The sequence below is a fragment of the Argiope bruennichi genome, chromosome 4, assembly GCF_947563725.1.
Source record: "Argiope bruennichi chromosome 4, qqArgBrue1.1, whole genome shotgun sequence".
NCBI lineage: Eukaryota > Metazoa > Arthropoda > Arachnida > Araneae > Araneidae > Argiope > Argiope bruennichi.
Window position 1 is genome coordinate 100,981,674 of NC_079154.1, and position 21,171 is coordinate 101,002,844.

General features: G+C 26.5%; 1 protein-coding gene across 3 annotated transcripts; it reads left to right on the forward strand.

Annotated features, from left to right (window-relative positions):
• Positions 1–8,363: 8,363 nt before the first annotated feature.
• Positions 8,364–21,092, forward strand: LOC129965453 (serine/arginine-rich splicing factor 4-like). Of its 3 annotated transcripts, none has more exons than XR_008784214.1 (7): positions 8,364–8,580; positions 9,928–10,518; positions 10,774–10,816; positions 12,578–12,626; positions 13,696–13,875; positions 16,915–17,028; positions 20,936–20,971. XR_008784214.1 is itself a non-coding variant. In XM_056079326.1 (7 exons), the coding sequence occupies exons 1-7, from the start codon at positions 8,498–8,500 to the stop codon at positions 21,017–21,019; spliced, it is 1,161 nt and encodes a 386-aa protein (XP_055935301.1). In that variant the 5' UTR covers positions 8,364–8,497; the 3' UTR covers positions 21,020–21,092. The 3 variants fall into 3 exon arrangements, 2 of the variants coding, with proteins under 2 accessions (XP_055935301.1, XP_055935303.1); XM_056079326.1 differs by having other exon boundaries at positions 13,696–13,892; positions 20,936–21,092; XM_056079328.1 differs by having other exon boundaries at positions 9,931–10,518; positions 13,696–13,892; positions 20,936–21,092.
• Positions 21,093–21,171: the final 79 nt, after the last annotated feature.

Sequence of the window (21,171 nt, forward strand, 5' to 3'; positions counted from 1 at the left end):
CTAAAGTTATATATTGATCAGTTATATAGTATCACTATCATTATAAACTGCTGACTTGCTACTGTAAAATAAGAACATTACATTTCGTTTTAACAACTGCTTTCTTTCATTGTGATTCGAGCTAAATGTTAGTTGATGTCGAATTTTGTTTTCTATTTGCGTATATGTTTGTATATAAAAATGTTTATGCCAAATGATTAAAACTTTAAAAATATTGTCTTGTCTCATTGCATTTGTCATTTTTCCTCCTGAATAGTAGTGATATAATTTATTATAACACCATGTATATTTTATATAGGCAAATGGACAGACATGATAGTCACTTAAATTGCATAACATTATGATTATGTCACATATTTAAAATTTTGGGAGAAAACATCGATAGATACTGAACGCAATTCCGGAATCAACCAGTTTTTTTTTTTTTTACTCCAAACGAAAATAGAAGACAATAAATATATTTGTACCTTCGTAAAGTGTTTATACGAAGGCTTTGAATTATGGATACTGTTACAGAAATCCTTTGGTGAGTGTATGGGGCAAGGAGTCCAACTAGCCCATTAACAGATAATGAAGCTTTATACCACGAAACACAAAAAATCGAAAATCTGTACTTACTAATAAATGTTGATACACACAGGTAGCAATTACTCAGCGCAAACAACTAGAAAGCTCGTTCTGCGATCAATATTTCAAAGAAAAAATTCACTCTTCATGCAAACGCTCAACCTCCTATAGAATTCGAAGAGTGTATATAATTTCTTAGATGGATCATTTGATCTAAACCGCCATTCAAGAAATCACAATAATTCCTATTTTTTTTCAGGCCCTTTATTTTCGTCGTCACATAATCGACAAGATTGGTCCATGATACTTTAACATACATTAATAGTGTCTGTAAATCTCTCTTTTCAACAATGATACTAACGTTATATCAAAGGATTTACATATTAGTTATACAAATAGCTTGACAAAGCCGCTATATTTGCAATATAAACACTGATTTCCGAATGAAAACTTACATTTTAAAGGAAAACATCACTTATAATCATTTTTTATCAAGAAAAACAGTTGATATTAAAAATGATCTTGATTTTAACTATTGCAAGGATGTCCCATAGTACTCATGTTTAGTCTATTTTATGGTTAACCATTGCAGATAGCCAGCTAAGAAGTTTTGAAGGTAAATCAAATTCCGACATTATCATATTTGCTAAAGACATTCTTTTATTTGGCTTTTCATATAAATTAACAGAAAACCTAAAAGTCAAAATTAATAGAATAGAAAATTGGCTTATAAAATACAACTTAAAAGTAAATCTAAATAAATCCCAATTTATTATACTCCTCAGTAAAAAAAAAAAAAAAATTCTCATATTGCTTCTATCAAGATTAGCAGCAGTCACAGAATAACGTCGCTTCCACACTTGGATATCAATGAATTAAGTTCTCAGCTCGTAAAGCAAAATTATCTGATATTCGAGAATCAAATGGGGAAATTTTCTCAATTTAATTGAAATAATTTTGAATTTTTTTAAAAAGAAGTGTTTAAATTTGTCTTTTAAAAATTCAATTGTAATTCTAATAAAATAATAAGCATTTTTGCATAATACAATGAGTACTATATTAATTAAAATTACCTGTAATATGTTAATTTGAAATAACTTCTTATTAAAAAATGGATACATATTATTTAATTTTAATCATCAAACATTAAAATAAATATTTTTGTATAAAAAATTAAAACTATTCATAAATTTTTAATTTGAATAATTTTGAAAAAAATTTAAAAGGGAAGAAAAACATACACAGATAAAGAATCTCAATTCCAAAATAATTAACATGGAGACAAGTCATATACAAATAAATTATGCAAAAAGTTTGAAGACTAGTTAGAATTAGCTGGCTATTATACTTTATCATCTTAGTGAAGGAACATCCTTAACAATTGCTTACCATAATATGAATTTATCCCGAATTCAATTTTCCAATCCATACCCTTCCTTGGTTAGTTATATCACTTTGCATCTAAATTAGCTTTCAGATGAATAATGCATGTTTTCAAGTAATTGTTCCCAGTTATTGGTATTTATTATGATTATCCCATTAGCTAATATATGTCTCACTAGATTATTCTGTAATGTACATTACTACATAGAGGGATCAAATTAGACTATTGACTAAAATTAGCGTTAGTAAAATGTCTATGGCATATTTCTCACTACTACTCAGCTTTAATTTTTTGTTTCTAACAGACTGATCTGCACTATTTAGCATTGTGTAATTTAGATACTATATATAAGAAAACTTCAAAATTCATTTTTTGTTGTTTTTTTTAAATTTAAAATATGTAAACATTGCAATATTTATTCAGATCTCAAGTGTGTGCTTAACAATGAGATTTAAAGATAGCAGATAATTTCATGTAAAATCAAATAATTATTATATTGATTATCTTTTCCTCATCACTTCTCCTTAAAAAAATAATTAAACACTATGATATATGACAATTCACAAAAAAAAATCCCTGAAGTAGCAGATTTAGAACAAATTAAAATTTAACCTAATTTTGAAAACCTACCAACTGCCCTACGTACTTAATGCAATACATTTTTTTAAATAACTGAAGCACCCAAAATTCATATTTAAAATACTGGGCCAAAGAACACTTCATACCAACTGCCATTATATATAAATTTTCCAGAAAAAAATTGCTTTTATTAATAAACTGACACTTTGTAATTATGTATAATTTTTCATGTACTCATGAACATAGCAAGTAAATTTATTTCATATAATTATGATCATTTCATGCCCCAATAACTGCTATCAGTTTCTTTTTCACTAACAAAATGCATCAAAAACTGAAACTTGCAAAAAGAAAAAGAAAGTTTGCATTAAAAGAAACTTTCTAAATTTTGCATTAATTAGTTTCCCCCCCTTAGTATTTGTTAAAAAAAAACTTTCACAGTATATATATATATATATATATATATATATATATATATATATATATATATATATATATATATATATATATATATATATATATATAATAGAATTTCTGCACAATATGCACATATTAATTCTGACATGTAAAATGAAAAGTAATCTCGCTTATTAAGGAAAGCAAAATTAAAGCAGTAAAATAATAATAAAACATGGCATTCAAAAATAAAGATTTTCAATTTTTAAAGTCAATTGTAAGAAGTATATTATGTACATTTGCTAGTAATTCATTTGGCACCATAGATGATCAACACTTCTGTGGATACATAAAACTATAAACAATACTGATTTTTAATTTCAAGACTTATGAAACAACCATTAATGTTCAACACACTATCTACTGGAAACTTGCATTTTACTTCCATGTCTTAAGTGAATCCAGCTCATCATTTTTAATTATATTTTTACTATAATGAAATCGATATGTATTCATAAATTTCTAAAATTTCCAATTGACATGTACCATTTATTAGTCAGATTTTGAAAATTTTTCTTTGGTTTGATTTATTTTCAAGTTAAAATGAAAGAAATCAATGTTTTTGACATTAAGAGTATGTTAAAAAAATTTTTAAATATATTATACATAAAATAATTTGCCTTTTTTTTTGAAATTTAAACTTATACCATCCCCTTCTTATTTTATAAATTTAATTTTACTTCAATTAATCTTAGTGTTTTTTACGATAATTCATACTTCAGAAAAATTTATGCTTTATATGAAATTGGATAGATATTTTACTCTTTCTTTTAAAACCAGTAACTAAAATTCTTCAAATCAGGGAAATGTCTTATAACTGCAATCACTAATAAAATCCCATAATTACAAGCATATATATAAAAATCCACAAAAATTTGTAAAAAGATGAGCCTGGAATGAGTACAATTTATTATTTAATGAGAACCGCTACAATACACCCACAAGTCTTCATTTACAATTTTAGCTTGGTTCTTCTCCAGTGACGACGCTTGGCATTGTATCTGTAACAATTTAAAAATTTTTTTTTTATATTAAATGAATTAATCTTCAGTAATTAAAATTTATGGACTTTTAAGTATCAATATACACAAATATTAAATATTTTCAATTAGAAGTATTTTGGTTCATTTGTTAATGAAAAATATGCATATTTCATGGATTGATCATTTACATGGCATAATCCTGAACTGCAACTATACAGAAATAACTATAACCAAAAGTAGAAATTAAATTCCATTCCCGATGTTAACAGTAGTAGTTTTGTTCTAAATGAAAAAACTATCTTTTAAATGAATTTGATAAGGTTTAAAGAAAATTATTTTAGAGATCACATTTAAAAGCTTACAACTACTAAAAACATAAAATCAGACATAAATGTAATGTAATCACAAAAGCTACTTTCAAATAGGCTCCTTGAACTCCACTGATATTAGCTTAATAAACATAAGATTATTGAATCCCACCTCTAAAAGCATTTCACATAACCTTCCAAAGATTAAATAACAATCACTCCATAAATAAGAAATCTAAATACTATGAAACATCTTAATTCTTAAAGTATTGCTAAAGCTGTACCGCATATAAAACAATTTATATGAGTTAAAGTACTTTAGCATTAATATTCACAGTATGAAACGCCAAGAATGCAAAATATAAACAAACTTGGAGCTGGACTGTGAATCTTAAAAGGTTAAAACAGAAAAATTAAAAATTACATGTTTTACCTATTAATTTTATGCATGAGCATTTATTTAAAATTACACAGCAACATATGTAAAAATGAAACAAATCTAAAACAAGTCTACAGAAGTTAAAATTATATCTATTTAATTTTCACTATCAAAATTGACACCAAAAGACAAGATCAACAAATTATATATTATAAGAAAAAAATAATTCAAAATGATCCCATTTGTCTTTATTCTCTGAAGGAACATAAGAATAAAACAAGCATAATTAATAATTTGTGTAAATATTTCTGGTTTAATCCTAGTTTAATGTGTCCAAATTTGTCACTAATATGATAACCCAAAAAAAGTGGAATAATTTTCCTAGTAACTCTAACACTCATTTCTTTGCAATATTTTTAGATTGTTGAGTAATATATCTATGACAAAAATTTTGTAAAAAAATGAAAATTCAAAATAAGCGACACATAAACATACATTAAAGAATTTAATTAAATATTTTATAATCAGAATTAATATTACTGCTACTAAAACATTCAGTATTATTGTTAAAGTGAACTACTATGAGCAGATATTTATTCTTTTGCAGTTCTTACTGAATTATTTTATTCTAATTTTAAAAAATCTGTTTAAGAAGTCTGTCATAACAAAAACATTTACTCAAGCTTTTTTAATCATTTGTCATCTTCATCTTCACGTAATGAAATTCTTTGTGATTTGTGGCTTTTTTTCCTAGAATTTCCAGTGATTAATCGATAAGTTGGTGTGTATTCCATAATACGATATCTGATAATTGAAATAATCAAAAATATTATAATCATAAAATATTACGAGGGATATTGTATTTGAGACTACTATGTCTACATTTCGAAATATATATGGCTTTAACAGAACGTTCACATCACTGAAAAGTTTCGCTGCCTTTTAAAAAAAGGGAAATTGTTCCTTTTTAAATGAAGAATTATTTGAAATAAGAAAATGTTTTTTCCTTGAAATTTCTTCTTGAGAATAGCACCAAATTCTAGTCATAAAGCTATTAGGAGCAGGTGTTTTCATTTTCCCTAGTGCTGTTGTTGCTATTTTAAGAATCCTTAATTTTAATGAGCTAATGAAGCCTCAGGCTGTTTTTTTAAGGGTAACAAATTATGCCTGGTACCTTCTACAGATGCTAAAAGCATTTTGTGTTTGAATTTTATTGTCATAGCAGCTGGTTTGCAAAAGTTCGTTACTTCCAGAATTCAAAGGAAATTCAGCAATTGTAACCCATAAAGTTTCAAAAAGAAGTGTTCTTAAATAAAAATAATCATGATCAATAAATCTCGTAACTTTTTTTATAAATGATGTGTGACTAACTGTTTCAAAGTATTGTTTATATGGGCAAACATTTTGATTGTTGATTTTTTACTGCTGGTATCCTTGGTGAAATAAGAGGAACACTAAACTATAATTTTACCATATTTCTATACAAGTAAAAATCATTTTAACAGGAAAAAAAAGTAATTATTTAACATTGCATACTTTTCTAAATATGCACAATTAAATATCAAATACACGAGGATAAAAAAAATGAAATCTAATAAATTTTCAAATATGTAAACAAATATTAAAAGAGCATAAAATATTTATGTTGTTAAAGGTGCTGTCCAGCATGCAAAATAATTCATAGCAGTTATTGTACTTTAAGCATTATTATTCACAGCATGAAATACCAAGAATACAATCTATAAACAAACTTGGCGCTGGACTGTGATCCTCCTGTCAATTATTCACATAAGCTTTTTACAAATTATAACACTGTCCCCCTTCATTTAAAAAGTTGCAATTATTTAAAAGTCTTGAATCCTTAAAATAAGCTGAAATCTAATTTCATAATCTTTAAAAACAGTTAAATTTCTACCCAATAATAGTCTGTAAATAGAATATTACCTACTAATATACAGTAACTAAACAACAAATATATACCTAATTGTGTTTCCAGTCTTCATACGTATCCACTGTGGGATAGGTCTGTTCTGTTTCATCTTCTTAGCCAATTTCTGCTTTATTTTAAATGTTTTGTGGGCAGCCTGAAATTAAAAATATTAAAAAACTTGAGTAAACATTGAAAACCAACTCCAGATTTAAAAAATTCTTTAAAATTTTTAAGTAGGTATACACAACTTTTGCCGAAATTCCCTCCTTATCCAATCAAGCATGGAATGACTTACTTTCACTTTATAGCAGACTTTAGACCTACTTAATGACCTTAGGACTGAACAATACAAATTCCATCATACAACCATCCTGGTTGCTTAGCAATTAAAACTAGACTGCTATAATATGTATCAGAATTTAATATCTTAATCATCTAATTAGGGTTTCAAACTTTTATTAAGCTTTTGTTCAAATCATATCATTTTCCTCTTAAGTGTTCATTCCATGTGATGAAGTAACTAATATAAAGGAGAAAAGTATTAACCTAACAATGCATTATCCAGTTATAAAAATCATTTTGAAATCCATGTTAAAAACATATTTTATTCAAAAGGAGAAATGATAAAAGCGTTTTTTGAATATGTATATAAAGAACAAAAAAATTCTTAAAATTGTAAATTTAAGCTTACTACTAAAAAATTTCAAATGCAAATTATGTTATATATAAATTTTCACAGCATTTCAATATTTTCGTATAGAAATAAATTACTTTTTATAAGAATGAAAAGTGTGGGAAGAAAATGGAGGCAGAAACGGTATGGAAAAATAGTTCTAAATTTAATTTTTTAAGATAAAATAGCTAATTAGATAGGAAATAGTAAGTGCTGAAAATTTGAAATCAAAATGACCTCGTCCGTGCTATGCTGAAAAAATGAGTATATGCTAAATAGTTATAACACATTGAGTCTTTCAAAAAAAAAATGCATCCAACTAAAACATTATTAAATTCAAAAGGATCCATTAAACTTCACATTAACCAGATTGCAATCAGCTTTTTCATCGTAACAAGTTATAAAAATTGTTTTAAAAAAAAGCAAGGGACTTGAGTGATGAGCGAAATGCGAGGGTCTTGCACGTTTCAAGAAAAACATATATAAATACACTTGCATCATTATTATAAAATTATTATGCAGCAATTATAAATAAATAATAGATAGAGCAAAGATAATACAATTTACAAGCTGAATGGTTTACACTTAAGAAAATGATGAGTGATTAAGATGATATGTGGATACGAATTCATATACATATGGTAACAATGCATATCATATCTTTTAACATCCATAATTTGAAAAAGTTCTATATAGATATTTAGATTAAATAATCGCGTTATACATACCATAATTTAAGAGAAATTAGTATTTTTCCTTTCCAGATGAAGGATCACAGCCAACTTCAAATGAATTTGTAACAAAAATTTTCAATCAACCGAAATCAGTAGAATCAGCAACACCGTCGTAACGAGTCCAATGAAAGCATAATCGATTCACTTCTTTTCACTACTGTAACAACCCAATAGGAAGTGAAATTTGAATAAAGCCATTTGAAGATGCATTCATACAAATAAAATATGACTGAGAAATTTTGAAAAATCTGATACGATTACTGAGAAAGAAAACATCTTTTTCAATTTATAAAATTTAAAGAAATGTTTATTTAGCTAATTATAATCGTATCGTGATTCGTGTAATCGTAATCGATTGTAATTTGTTTTTATTTATGTTTTATGTAAGAATTGTGTTTTCATACAAATGTATTAAATATGTGCCATCTGTACAGTTGGGAAAAAAAAGAAAAGTTAACCTGCTTGTTTTTTTAAATAAATTCTGTATTCCTGTTTATATTACTTATGCCACGCTACGGAAGTGATTCCGATAGTTCTTCTAGAAGTCGTTCGAAAAGAAAAAAGGCAAAAAAGAGCCGCCGGCACAGGTAATGTTATCAATATATGCGAAAAGAATATTAAATATCTTTGATATAAAGATTTTTCATCAGTTTTTTTGTACTTTTTTGCTGCATTAACAATGTGCACATCTTGATTAAATTAATCATAAATATATTCTTAGTAAAGCTCTTTGAAATCTTAAAATGTAATTGTGGCTTGAAACAGAACATTTGGAATAATATCACAGCATCAGCGAGTTTTGTTCTGTTCATTTCATACAAAGTTAGTTTAAATATTGGCAATTTGAATATTAATGTCAAAAAAATACTGCTAATTTCCATTTTAACATAAATTTTTATTCTTGATGTCAAATTGAAATTAATTCGAGTTAAATTAGCCATAGAGCGAGCTTACATTTCAAATAACCGCATAACCAGCACCAAAAATCTTTGTCTGTCAAGAACTGCAGGTATGATTAAATATTGATTTCATTGTCTACCTTTCTATTCTATGGTAAAAATTTAAATGCTGAATATCTTCCCTTTCAACCATACAATATAATAAGGTAAATAGCTAAAAATTGTAATTTATTTTAAGACTGTTTTACCCTTCTGCCTTTTACCATAAAAATTATTAAAGAGAATAGTTAAAATTCTTATTAATTCAAGAAGTATAAAAAGTAAAATATTATGAATGAGGATAATAGCTTTCATTATATTTTTATGAGGAGAAATAACAAGCTTTTTATTCTTATATTTTTAAAAATTAAAATATGTTATTAAAAATTTAATAATATGTGCTAATAATTTTGGCTTTATTTTTGATGAGTTAAAAAAAGTTCTTAAAATACAATCTAGTGACATATTTTTATTTGAATTTTGATTTTCAATGTTCAAATTTGCTTATTTGTTTTTAAAAAATGCAAATATTTGTATCATTTTGTTGTTTAAAACAAAGCATTTAAGAAAGTAATTATTGTATTACGTTAAATTATTTATTGTAAAAGTCAAGCTGTCTAATTTCTTATAATTATATATTTTTATTTTGCTATAATATATTTTTTAATCTTTTAATGAAATCAGATGAATTTAAATTTAATAGAAGTTATTATTGAATTTAATATGTAAATTGTGCTATTGTTTTTCTCCCTCTGCAGAGTTAAAAACAAAAATTAAATTGGATATTGATTATTCTGTTTAACTGAAATAATTACAATCTCAGTTATATTATTAAAAATGATAGTATTTGAAGTGTACTTTTAAATATTTCTTTGAATGTGAATCTGATAAATTTGGCGATTCTTTATATTTTGCAGTAATTTTAGGGGGGGGGGAGTTAATAATGAAGAATTTGTAATTTTTTCATTAAAGGTAAAATTTTGATTCTTTGCATAGTAGCTCTTCTACCTCCTCTCATAATTCATCAGATTATGATAAAGTTAAAAGCCGACATCGAAGTCAATCCAAAGAGAAAAGAAGAAAAAGGTCAAAATCTAAGGATAGAGATGCAAGAAGTAGATCTAGATCACGTTCTGGAAAAAGGCGGAAGCATTCTGGTGATCGTAAAGGTCGTAGTAGATCACCTGTCAAAAGTCACAAATCTAAAAGCAAAAACCATTCACGACAACATAAAGGAAGGAATAGATCTCCATCTCAAGAGAAAAAATCATTTAGCAGATCACGTTCCATCTCAAAAAATAGAAATTCCAAAAGTAGATCACATTCTAAAGAACATGAGTCAAGAAGTAGATCTTATTCTAGAGACAGAAATTCTCGAAGCAGGTCTCATGATCGTTCTTACAAGACTAGTAGAAAAAAGCATTCTTCGTCAAAGTCAAAACAACATAAGCGAGATCGCAGATCCCATTCACATAGTCGAGAAAGGCATATGCGGAAGTCTCGTTCAAGGTCTAGAAGTGATTCAATGAGTCAGAGCTCCAAAATTTCAAGAAGAAATTCACGATCTATGTCTTTATCACCACGAAGGTAGGTTTGTGCTTAGTAATTTATGCTTATTTTATTTATAAAAAAGTTAAATAAGTTTATTCTCATATAATTAGTATTCAAATATTTAAAAAAAAACACTTTAAATGCTCATGAAAACATGAAATAAAATAAAATTATATGGAAATATTTTATGAAATCTTAATGTAATTATTATGAAATTTCTAATTATAAATGGAAAATATAAGATGAAAATTTTTTGTATGAAATAATTACAATAAATCCATATTATTTTAGATCTAAAGCTGACAAAGGAAATGATAAAAGAAATAAAAATGAGGTAGGTGTATTGAATTTGACTTTGTTAATTCTATTGTTTTATTTTGTTATTGTTATACTAATGAAATATTAATAGTCATCTTTCATGGTTCAAAATTTAAAATTAAATTTTGTCATTTTTAATTACTAAACAATAGAAATAAGTACCTCATTTAATCATTCATGCAGCATTTTGATGAATATAATCTAGCTCTATATTTGAATTTTATATATTTCCAGGAAGTATTTATCTCTTCAGTGTTGAAAAAAATGTTGCACACATTATACTCATCATTTTTCTATTTTGATAGAAATTATAAACATAAAAAAAAAAACATATCTATCAGTAAATTTTAAATGTTATTTTAAAAAATATGAACTATAATACATATTTTGGTTGTTATATTTAATCAACAAAAATGTAATTTAGAAAAAGAATAAAATATTAAGAAAAGTTTAATAACACATTGTATTTACATTTGTTCAGTGAGAAACCTTTTTGTGTACATTTTGCAACAGCCACATTGTATAAGAGATTAGATTTCTTATTCTGAGAAGTTTAGTTAATCATTAGGGATATTTATCTTTACTTGAAATTTTTTAGCCATCCAACCACATGCCTTTTTGAATAGCTACTCGTTTATTGTGCCCCTTTACATTGCACCGCCATTGCTTATCAGTTTTGATATACAGTGCTATATCATGGCCATCAACACACATTTTCTTAGAAGAAATTATCCCTTACTCTTGAAAATATGCCACTGCACTCTTTTTGGTGCTAGGCAAATCCCAAATTCGAATCAATCAGAGTAAAAAAACAGTATATTTCAACACGCTTTGGTGAAAATTGTTGACAGGATAATCCCAAAGTGCCAATATCTTTTTTTTTTTTTTTTTAAATTTTTGGCTGAAACTTATTGATCTTTGAATTTATTGCTTGTGAAATTTATATATATGAAATGTTGATGAAGAGCAGTCTCAGATGATTTAGTTAAATCATTGAAGAAAAATCATAAACTTTCATTTAGTTAAAAAAATTGATTTATATGTGCAGGATTGTTGAAATTGAGCTTCTTTAATTGATAGGTGTCTATAAAGAATATGTCATAATGACATAATTTTGCTAATAAGTTATTTTGTGATTTCAATAAAATACAAAAATGAGAAATGGAACCTCTGCTTTTCCACAAGTTATACTAATGCTGTCCAATAAAAAAGGAATATAGGTACTGTACCTGTAAGAGTTCTGATTTCATTGATGAGCTGTTCTGACATTTGGCCTCTGTTAATTGTACTTTTCTAACAGAACTTTGTCTTTAGAATAGTGAAACCTTCATGGCTTCAGTTAGGACATTTTGTCAGCAATACAATATACATGAAGGGCCACTAACACTGTATGCCAGTTATGAATATCAAAATTTAAAAAGGAGGAGTGGACCATCTAGCTTTATTTTCTGTGAATACACATTCTTAGATTTTATAAATTTTTTTATTTAAATATTTTATAAAAATATCGAAATGATTTATATATAAATAGAATAGTGGATTATATGATTTGTACTTTTTTTTAATATAGTGGGTGAAACTGCATTTGCCTTTCTAAAGGTTATAATATCTGAAATAAGGGCATATTTAATTCTAAAATCTAGGAACTATTAAGTATTTCTGAAATTAAATTGCAAAAAATAGTCTTGAAAATTATTATTTTATTTGTGATAATAAATTAATGAAACAATTTAGAAGAAATGCCTCTATCATAAATAATCATGTTTTTATATTTTAGGATGAAGACATGCTTAATATTAAACTACAAGCTGCTTTGAGAGCTGCAGGTATATATTTCAAGATTTTTATATGCATGTATGTAAGTTTATGTTGTTGCAAGATGGGTGAAGAAAAATTGTCAGAAACAAAATTTATCTGCCCGAGTTTTGCAACTAAATCTGTTATAGAAGTTTAGATTTTTACAATAATTCAATTTGAAATTACTATTAAAAATGTTCCTTTTTAAGTAATGAAATTATTTAATTAAATAAAAAAAATTAGATATGACAGCATACATTTTTTATTTTTATTTTGTAGGTATTTTTTTAAACAGCATATCATTGCAAAATAAATTTTTAATTAGTTATCCAATATTAATTTATCTAAATTTTTAGAATTAATGATCAGATAGTCCTTTCTTTAAAAACTGGAAATACAAATTAAATAAATATTTTTTGAAGTTTTGCAGCATAGCTCAGTTTTTAATCTTAGTGTCAAATTATGTTAGTTTACTAAAAGATTTGTTTTATAAATAAAGATACAGAATAAGAAAATTATTTCGTGCATATGAAAAATGAACTGTATATTGTGAAATATTTATATTTAGCAGTAGAAAGAATTGTTCAGTTTTCATTTACCATCATGTTTTAATTAATTATTTTCTTCTAATTGTGTTTTAGTCTGACCTTATATATTGCATGCACTTCTTCAATACCTAGTTTGTTGTATTCTTATATGAATTAAAATAAAATTTTAGAAAAAATTTCATTTTAAATTTGTATTTTTTTGGAATCATTGAAATATTACCTATAACAACTATACTTAAATTCACTTCCCATTTTCTCATTCTTATCTGTAATGTAGTTTTAAAGAATTGCTAAATGATATTTTTATACAAATTTCATTATAATTAATTAATTCTCCTTTATTCCATCCATTAATTTCTTTAAACTGTGCTTTTTTGCATTTTCCTTCTTAGAATTTATTCTGATAACATTTTGCTATACCATAAGATAAATGTATTATTTTTTTAACCATTTAATTTATACTTTGTTACCTCTATATCCCTTCTACTATTATATCCCTAAAATATCTTAGTTTACTTCATGTTTCTAAGATCCTGTTGTTTTTATTCAGCTAATGCAGATGCTTTGTTGAAAGAAAAAGGCTTTAAAACGTCTGCTGCAGACAACAAATCAATTTCAGAAAGCATAGTGGAACTGACTGTAGATGAACAAATGAAACGAGCAAAAGCTATAGAAAATATAAATGCATCCTCATTTGTTCAACAAGATTTCAAATCAACTAGAGTATGGGGTAAGAGCAAATATGAGGTAATAATCTGGTTATTATCATATTATGAAATAAATTTTAGCTGCCTATATCAGCCAGCTTGTTCTCCCAGATTATTGACTATTCTGGCTGTCAAATTATTAATATGGAATGTATTTATCAAAGTTTCACTTTGTTATTTGACAAGACAAAAAAATATGAATTTGTAAAAACTCTCTACTTCAAAGTACTGCATGAGAAAATTAAAAATTATATTTATGTTAATGTTATTTCATAGAATATTTGATTATTTCTTGAAATCATTAATCATATTCTATGAATGATGTGTTTCATACTAAAATATTAACATAAACTATGAAATAAAAATGGATGTGGAAATTTTATTTCAGAATTAATACCCAAAGAAGCAGTTGAATGGTCTGGGAAAAAAATTATTTTGAATTCCATTATTATATCAAAAATATTTCATGAAATTCCGTTGGTAAATTGTAATTATTACCTATCTGGTAATTACTTGCCTACTTTCATGATTAAATTTTTTGTTTGATAAATATTTCTATCTTCTTAATTTTATTACATCTTTTTTCCTCTTGCTGAGTGAAAGCTTTGGTGGTTCAAAAATCCTTTTTCAAGTATTTTGCAGCACCATTAAATAGCCAAACAAAACATTGGATTTAGCACAGCTTTAGAAACTTACAGTGAAGCAGTTTGAAATGTTTGTGTGGCATTCATTTACATTTGATTGTTGCCATTTCATAATAAGAACAAAATAATTATATCAATCTCAGAAATATTTATATTGCTGCCATATTTAGCTTTATCCTTAACGAGGAACTCAGTCATAGCCATGCTCTTATTTCTTTTTGGTATTATGCATTTTAATGCTTTTTCTACCATTTTGTCAAATTTTAGGAGTTGAAATTGTTTTTAACCTGCTCCAACACTTTCAAAGGTTTTAATAGCTAAGTTGTGATTTATCAAAATTATTGATGCTAAACTTGTTAAAATTTCTTAGTTTTTCCATATTTTTATTTTTTATCCTCTTTCCTATATCATATTTTTAACTAAGCTTCTCTTTTACACTTAAAGACTTCCAGAGTAAGAAGAAAAGAATAATATATGACTTACTGATGAGTGCTTAATCTTTTTTCCCTAAAGATATACATGAATTTCTGTCATAATGAGATTTGATGAAAGTTTCATTTTTTTTTTTTTTTTCTGTTTATATTTCTATATATGAGTGAAGTCAGTGGTTACTTTTTGACTCAACTAGAGTTATAAATATTTATACAAATATATATGTGTGTGTGTGTGTGGAAATTCTATTCAGTGTATAAACATTTATTTCTATTGAAAATCCAGAATTTCTGTTAGATATTTTTCAGTATTTTGCTATGTTGTGGTTCAGCTGTTATTAGAGAAACATGTAATGCTACCAGAAACCAAATAAGAAAAACAAAAGCGTAGTAGTATTCTTGAGATATTTTTTCAATGGGGACGAAAAATCTTTTTCTCACAATCTGAAATTATTACGATGCTAAATTTAAGGCAAGAAATTTTTTGAAGTAAAAATTTAATTAATGAAAAACAATATATTGAACTTAGAAACATTTTTTTTTTTTTTTTTTTTCATTTTTGCTTTCATAAAGTCAATTTTTTAAATGTAATATAAATTAATTACGTTAAAAATGTTTAAATGTAAATTGAACATGCCATATCATTAAGAAATGCCAGATACCAAAATGTAAATATTTTATTATGTATTCAGTCAGTTTCCTCTTGGTGAAACAACTCTTGTTTCTCTATTATTTAAAAGTGTTTTTTTTAACTCCAAATTTTCTGCAACTTCAAATATTTTATAGGTGTGTTCTAACTCCAATTTTTACTGGTAGAGTTTCAGTAATATCTTATTTCCTTTTAGAGAGAACACTTTTAATTTATAATGTGGTCTTAAAGTGTTATGTCTGGACATTTTTTTCATTTCCTTTGAAATGATTTTTCATCAATGCTTCAACTGCTAAAAATTAATAAACTCTAAAATTTTACTTCTTATGTGTGCAACCTAGCCAATATCTGGCTCTTATGCTAATGAACTCCATCTGCATATCATCAAAGAAATTTTTAAAATGCATATACTGAAACAAAAAGTGTGGCATAAATATTCATACTGAAATGCAGTTATTGGTTTTGCCATTTTTGTACAGAATTTTATTTATTGAGCTAAATTTTCAAAGGTAGTACTGTAAGAATTATTTGAATTCTCTTATAAGGATATCAATTACCTCTTGTGTAAATGAGAAAAAATTAAATTCACTCTTAAGTTTAATTTATATATTTAAATTATCTAAATTTTCCATTCTTAAATGCAAAGAAATCCAGCCATTTTAACTTTGGTCTCTATTATTTGCTAACCATTTTTAAAGCTATTATTTTAAGTATGAACAATAATTTGGATAGACATCCTAAAGACTTTCTTTATTGTTAAGGCTTTGTTGGAAGACTAGGAACAAGATAAAAGTAGTTATGAGATCATGTTATTAAAAATTGGAATATTCACACTCACACACCTTCTTCATATATTGAGAACTCTATATCATATTCAATTATTTGGAATATATTAAATTTCTTAATTTCCTGAGAGGTTAAAATATTTTATGGAATTTTTAATTGTGTTAAGTTTTAATAGGATATCAAAAAAAAAAATCTCATTTCTCAAAATAAAAAATGCTATCATATTCAATTTTTATTCAAAAATATGTATTGAGTTTGTAAAAAATGTGGTTAAAGCTATTTGATGCAATTCTACTTATTTCTTTTATTAATAATAATACTTTGGGGTTTCTTTTTTTTTTTAACTGACCTTTATTTAATGGTTGTTATTATATATGAAAGAATATTAGTGATATAATATTACTAATTTTTAGAGTTAATGTATTTGTTGTTGCCAAATAATGAATAATTACTCTTCAAATGTGGTAATAATATAAGAAACTAGAACAATGCTAATAGCAGTTTGGTGTTCACAAAATCAGTAATATAAATCAGTAAATTTTATTTATTTAGGCACCAACTGATAGTACACAAAATGGAGTTGATAACAGCTCTTCAGATGGGAAATTATCTTTAAAAGTTGATGATAGTTGGAAAAATAACCCTGAAAAATTGGTACACCCTCGGGTAAATATGCATTTTCATACTTCTTTTAATCACAAAAAAACATATTTATAAGTAATTAATTTTAGAAAATGCTGACTTTAAAGCATTAAATATTATGCTTTAAGATTTTGTAAAACATGAAATATTTCAAATTGTTTTTGTATTAGTATACTTCCACATATTAGAAGGATTAATTCCAATATGGATATCTAAGACAAATATATTAAATTTTTGTAAACTAGCTACTTTTTTGTGACCAACTTGTTCACCATGATTAATGCTTACTAAATGTTCAATTAAATATTTTGCATAACTTGGTCTCTTAATAGCTTCTTCACCAAAAAATTATTAAGCTTCAATTTTGATAGTCATATAACTCATTACTATAGAAGCCTTATGCCATTCTGTTCATTGTACTAAGTATCTTTTCGTAAGTTGCTCTGGGAAAACACCAAATTTACACTTTTTTTTTTTTTTAAGTTACTTTGAGGTACACTTGGTAGCTGCAGATTAAATAGACTGCTAACACACACACACACATTCATCCTTATTATTTTTATTGACATACTATATAAGGTCACCAAATTCTAATAGTAAGAAAAAGCAGGATTAATGATACATAAAATACAACAAAAGTAACAATATTTGGTATGGAGCCTTTGGAGGTGAGGGAAATATGAAAATATCCCCACAGATCTCTTATTAGAGAGAAATGGAGAAGGGGAGATCAATATGTCAGATCTGTTATATTCTTGACAATCTGCTGACTGACTCTTTATCTTTGCTTTAAAGCTTAATATATTTGATATGATGCAAAATTTTGAAGTGTGTACTTTCCAATATGATGCAAAATATTCTCAACTCAGGGCCTATAATTTATACATAATGGTGCCCTTACGCAATTTTTCTTCCCTATTTACACATTTTGAATACAATGTATTCTCAAATGATCATGGGACATGATAGTCTTATAGCTATATCTGCTTATCTTCTGGATTTGAAATAGTGAAGGCACCTGGTAAAAGATCTTGTTATGTAAAGCTCAATACCAACTGATGAGTTAAACACTATTTCAGAGGTCTTCAAAACATACCACAATCATTTCTTCCTTGAATATCATTTTGAGTAGTTAATTGAGTTTAATGTGACTTGTACTTTTTTTTTTTACTTTGTTTTCTATTAAAAGATCAAGAAATAACATTTCTTTTTACCCCAGTTATGAGTGAATTTGTAATTCAATGACAAATACTCTGATTTATTATTAATTTTTTTTACAAGAATTAGCTATAGCATATATAGAAAGGAGTCATTCTAATTATGGTCCAATACCTAATTTCTAAACCATTAGGGATAGCCACATACTTCCAATATTCCCCTAGCAGGGTCACCCAAGGCATTGAAGGCTGTTCCATTTTGTTCAACTTAGGTCTGCAGGCATTCAGGGCTTAAGTCAGTCTTCCAACTTAGGTGTCCAAGGGCCTATGGAAGCTGCTCATTTCCCTTTACCAAAAGCAGTCCGTCTTTGGCTCTGAAAAGGAGATGGTGGCGTTTCTGGTAGTGGAGTGCACATTGGGATTCCTGAAGGCGCTAACCATATTTTGATTAGAAATCCTGTCAACTGTTCTGTATTCAAATCCGAACTTATTGCAATCTGTATGGGACTTCAATATATCAACACGTCCTCTGAAATTATCTTCGGGGACATTTGGATTTGAATGGACAGTCGTGCTTCTATACAGCACCTTTCTCATTGGACGAAAGTGGGGTACAAGATTAGCATGAATATCTTAGACCTTAATGCCTCTCTTCAGAACACTATACACTTTCAGTGGGTCCCCTCACATGTTGGTTTAAATAGTAATGAGATAGCGGATAACTTAGCTAAGACTGCCTCAGCTAACATATTTCATGATGATGCAACATTAACTGATTTTGAAATCTCCTCTTTCAAAAAGATGGAATCGAGTGCACTTTGGAGAGTTCCACTTGCTCACTCTTGGTACTTTGGTAAGAATCCAGGTTGGTGTCCAGTCTGAATATCTCTAGAAAACAGCAAACAGCTTTCTCTCATATTTTGAGTGGACACACCAAATCCCTCATCTTCCAACATGGATAGAATCTTTGCTGAATGTCCTTGGTGCAAGGCAGATCAAGCCTCTCCCAATCATATGTTTAAATTTTACTGTTTATGAGATTTTAAGGGATTCGCTATTGTTTTTGGACTTTTTATAGATCTTTGGTTTCATGAAGATAGTATAATGCAGCTTACCACCTGGAATCAGAAACAACAACAACAGCATACTTCCAATCAGAAAAATACTTTAAATGACACAAAGAGCTTTTTTTTATATGTTGAACAGGTCAATAAATGTACTGCTGAAAAATTATGTGATCTATATTTTTATAAAGTTTTTTATTCCTATTTAATAAAATGTTTTTGACCCACTATATTTTTTTTAAAGTATTCTTGTTTCGTTATAATTATTTGTTAAGTAATCATTAAATGATTTGTATCATGATAATAAAATGTTTCATGTTTTATTTTGCTCAAATCCTTAATTTTGTGTGACTTACAATTAAAGAGCATGAGAAATAATATATCCTCTCCCCCACCTTAATATATAAATTTTGTGTTGTTAAACTCTTGATAATAAATAAAGAGAATTTTTTTATGTAAATATAAACCTTCTTATATTTACATATAAATGCTATTATTTCTAATAATGTTGCTTCTTTTCTTTACTTTTTCCACTCCTTAAATCATAATTCTTTATAACTAGCACAAGTGCTATTTGCACATTTCCTTGTATCTTGAATGTACATACAAGCAAAACACAGGGAATTTTTTTCAGTTTTCTGTGGGAACCCATTTGAAAGCATTTCTTCATTTAGTTGCTATGTTAATAGTGATTTGATGTGGAATTGAAATAAGGGGGGGGATTTTTGTATAAGATTTTTTTCATTATACATATGGAATATTAACAGTGCACGGCATTCTGTGCAGCAGAAATGAGAATTTCTGGAAATGCATGAATAATTTTTTTTGTTCACTGAGGGTTAGTGTGTCAAGAATATTTTACTTAGTAGACACTTAGCATTACAACTTTATTAATAGTATTTGTTCTTCAATAAAATTTAAATTTAAGCACTTGTGGAAGTAAAGTGTGCAAGAAAAAAAAATTTTTTTCATTGTATTTTAATAAGTTATTGCTTGTTATTGCAAGTATTTATACTGATTTTGTCAAAATGGCTTTATAACAGAAAACCGTTTTTTTATACTTTAAACTTAAAATGGTAAAGATATTGACATTTTTTTTTTTTTTGTATAGAAAAGACATTAATTATAATATAAGTCCTATTTTATGTAGATGTATTTTTTTTTCATGGAATAATTTTAAAAGCTATACTTGCAAATAAATTATATGCATTACATAGATTGAAAAGAATAATACAGGCTAATAGAATATAACATCTTTATGGCTCCTTTATAAAAGTGCTCAACAACCTTTACTAGAATTATTTTTAAAAATTCTTACTATTTTACTTTTTGTACTGAAAATTCAAAGATTGAATACAAATCAAATCAATTTCATTTCAACAAACTCCATGTAAAAAAGAGTAGCAATTGAATTATGAAAATTTCAACTTAAAAAATCTTTTCCAAGTATCTAAGCATAAATAATTTATATGAGAGAAAAAATTTTGTACTGGCATGGCTGGGCTCTATGTGTGCATGAAAAAAATAGCATGAACTCATCCATAAATCAATCTTGGAAGGAAAAAAAAAATAAGTGCATTATGAAGTGCATTCATAAACATATGCATCATAGTTAACAATGGGAGATGACAGAAAATTGTATCCACAAAATAGTTTTGTTGGCATTAGCCTAAACATAATTTTAATTTTTTAAATAACTTTTTTTTTTAGTTGTTTGAAGGCCTGGAGGAAAGAACAAAAAAGTGGAAGGAAAAATTAGCTCAAATGAGAAAGAGTCAAGTTGATATGCAATGATGTACTTGTAACAAAATGATAAATTTTGTAAAAATTCTATAAACTCTTTTATTGCAAAAATAAAAATATTTTCTTCATAAAAAAATTAGCTTTTATTTTTTTATGTGTTTTGTTATAATACTATGTTTCATCCTTTATTGTTAAATTTCAAA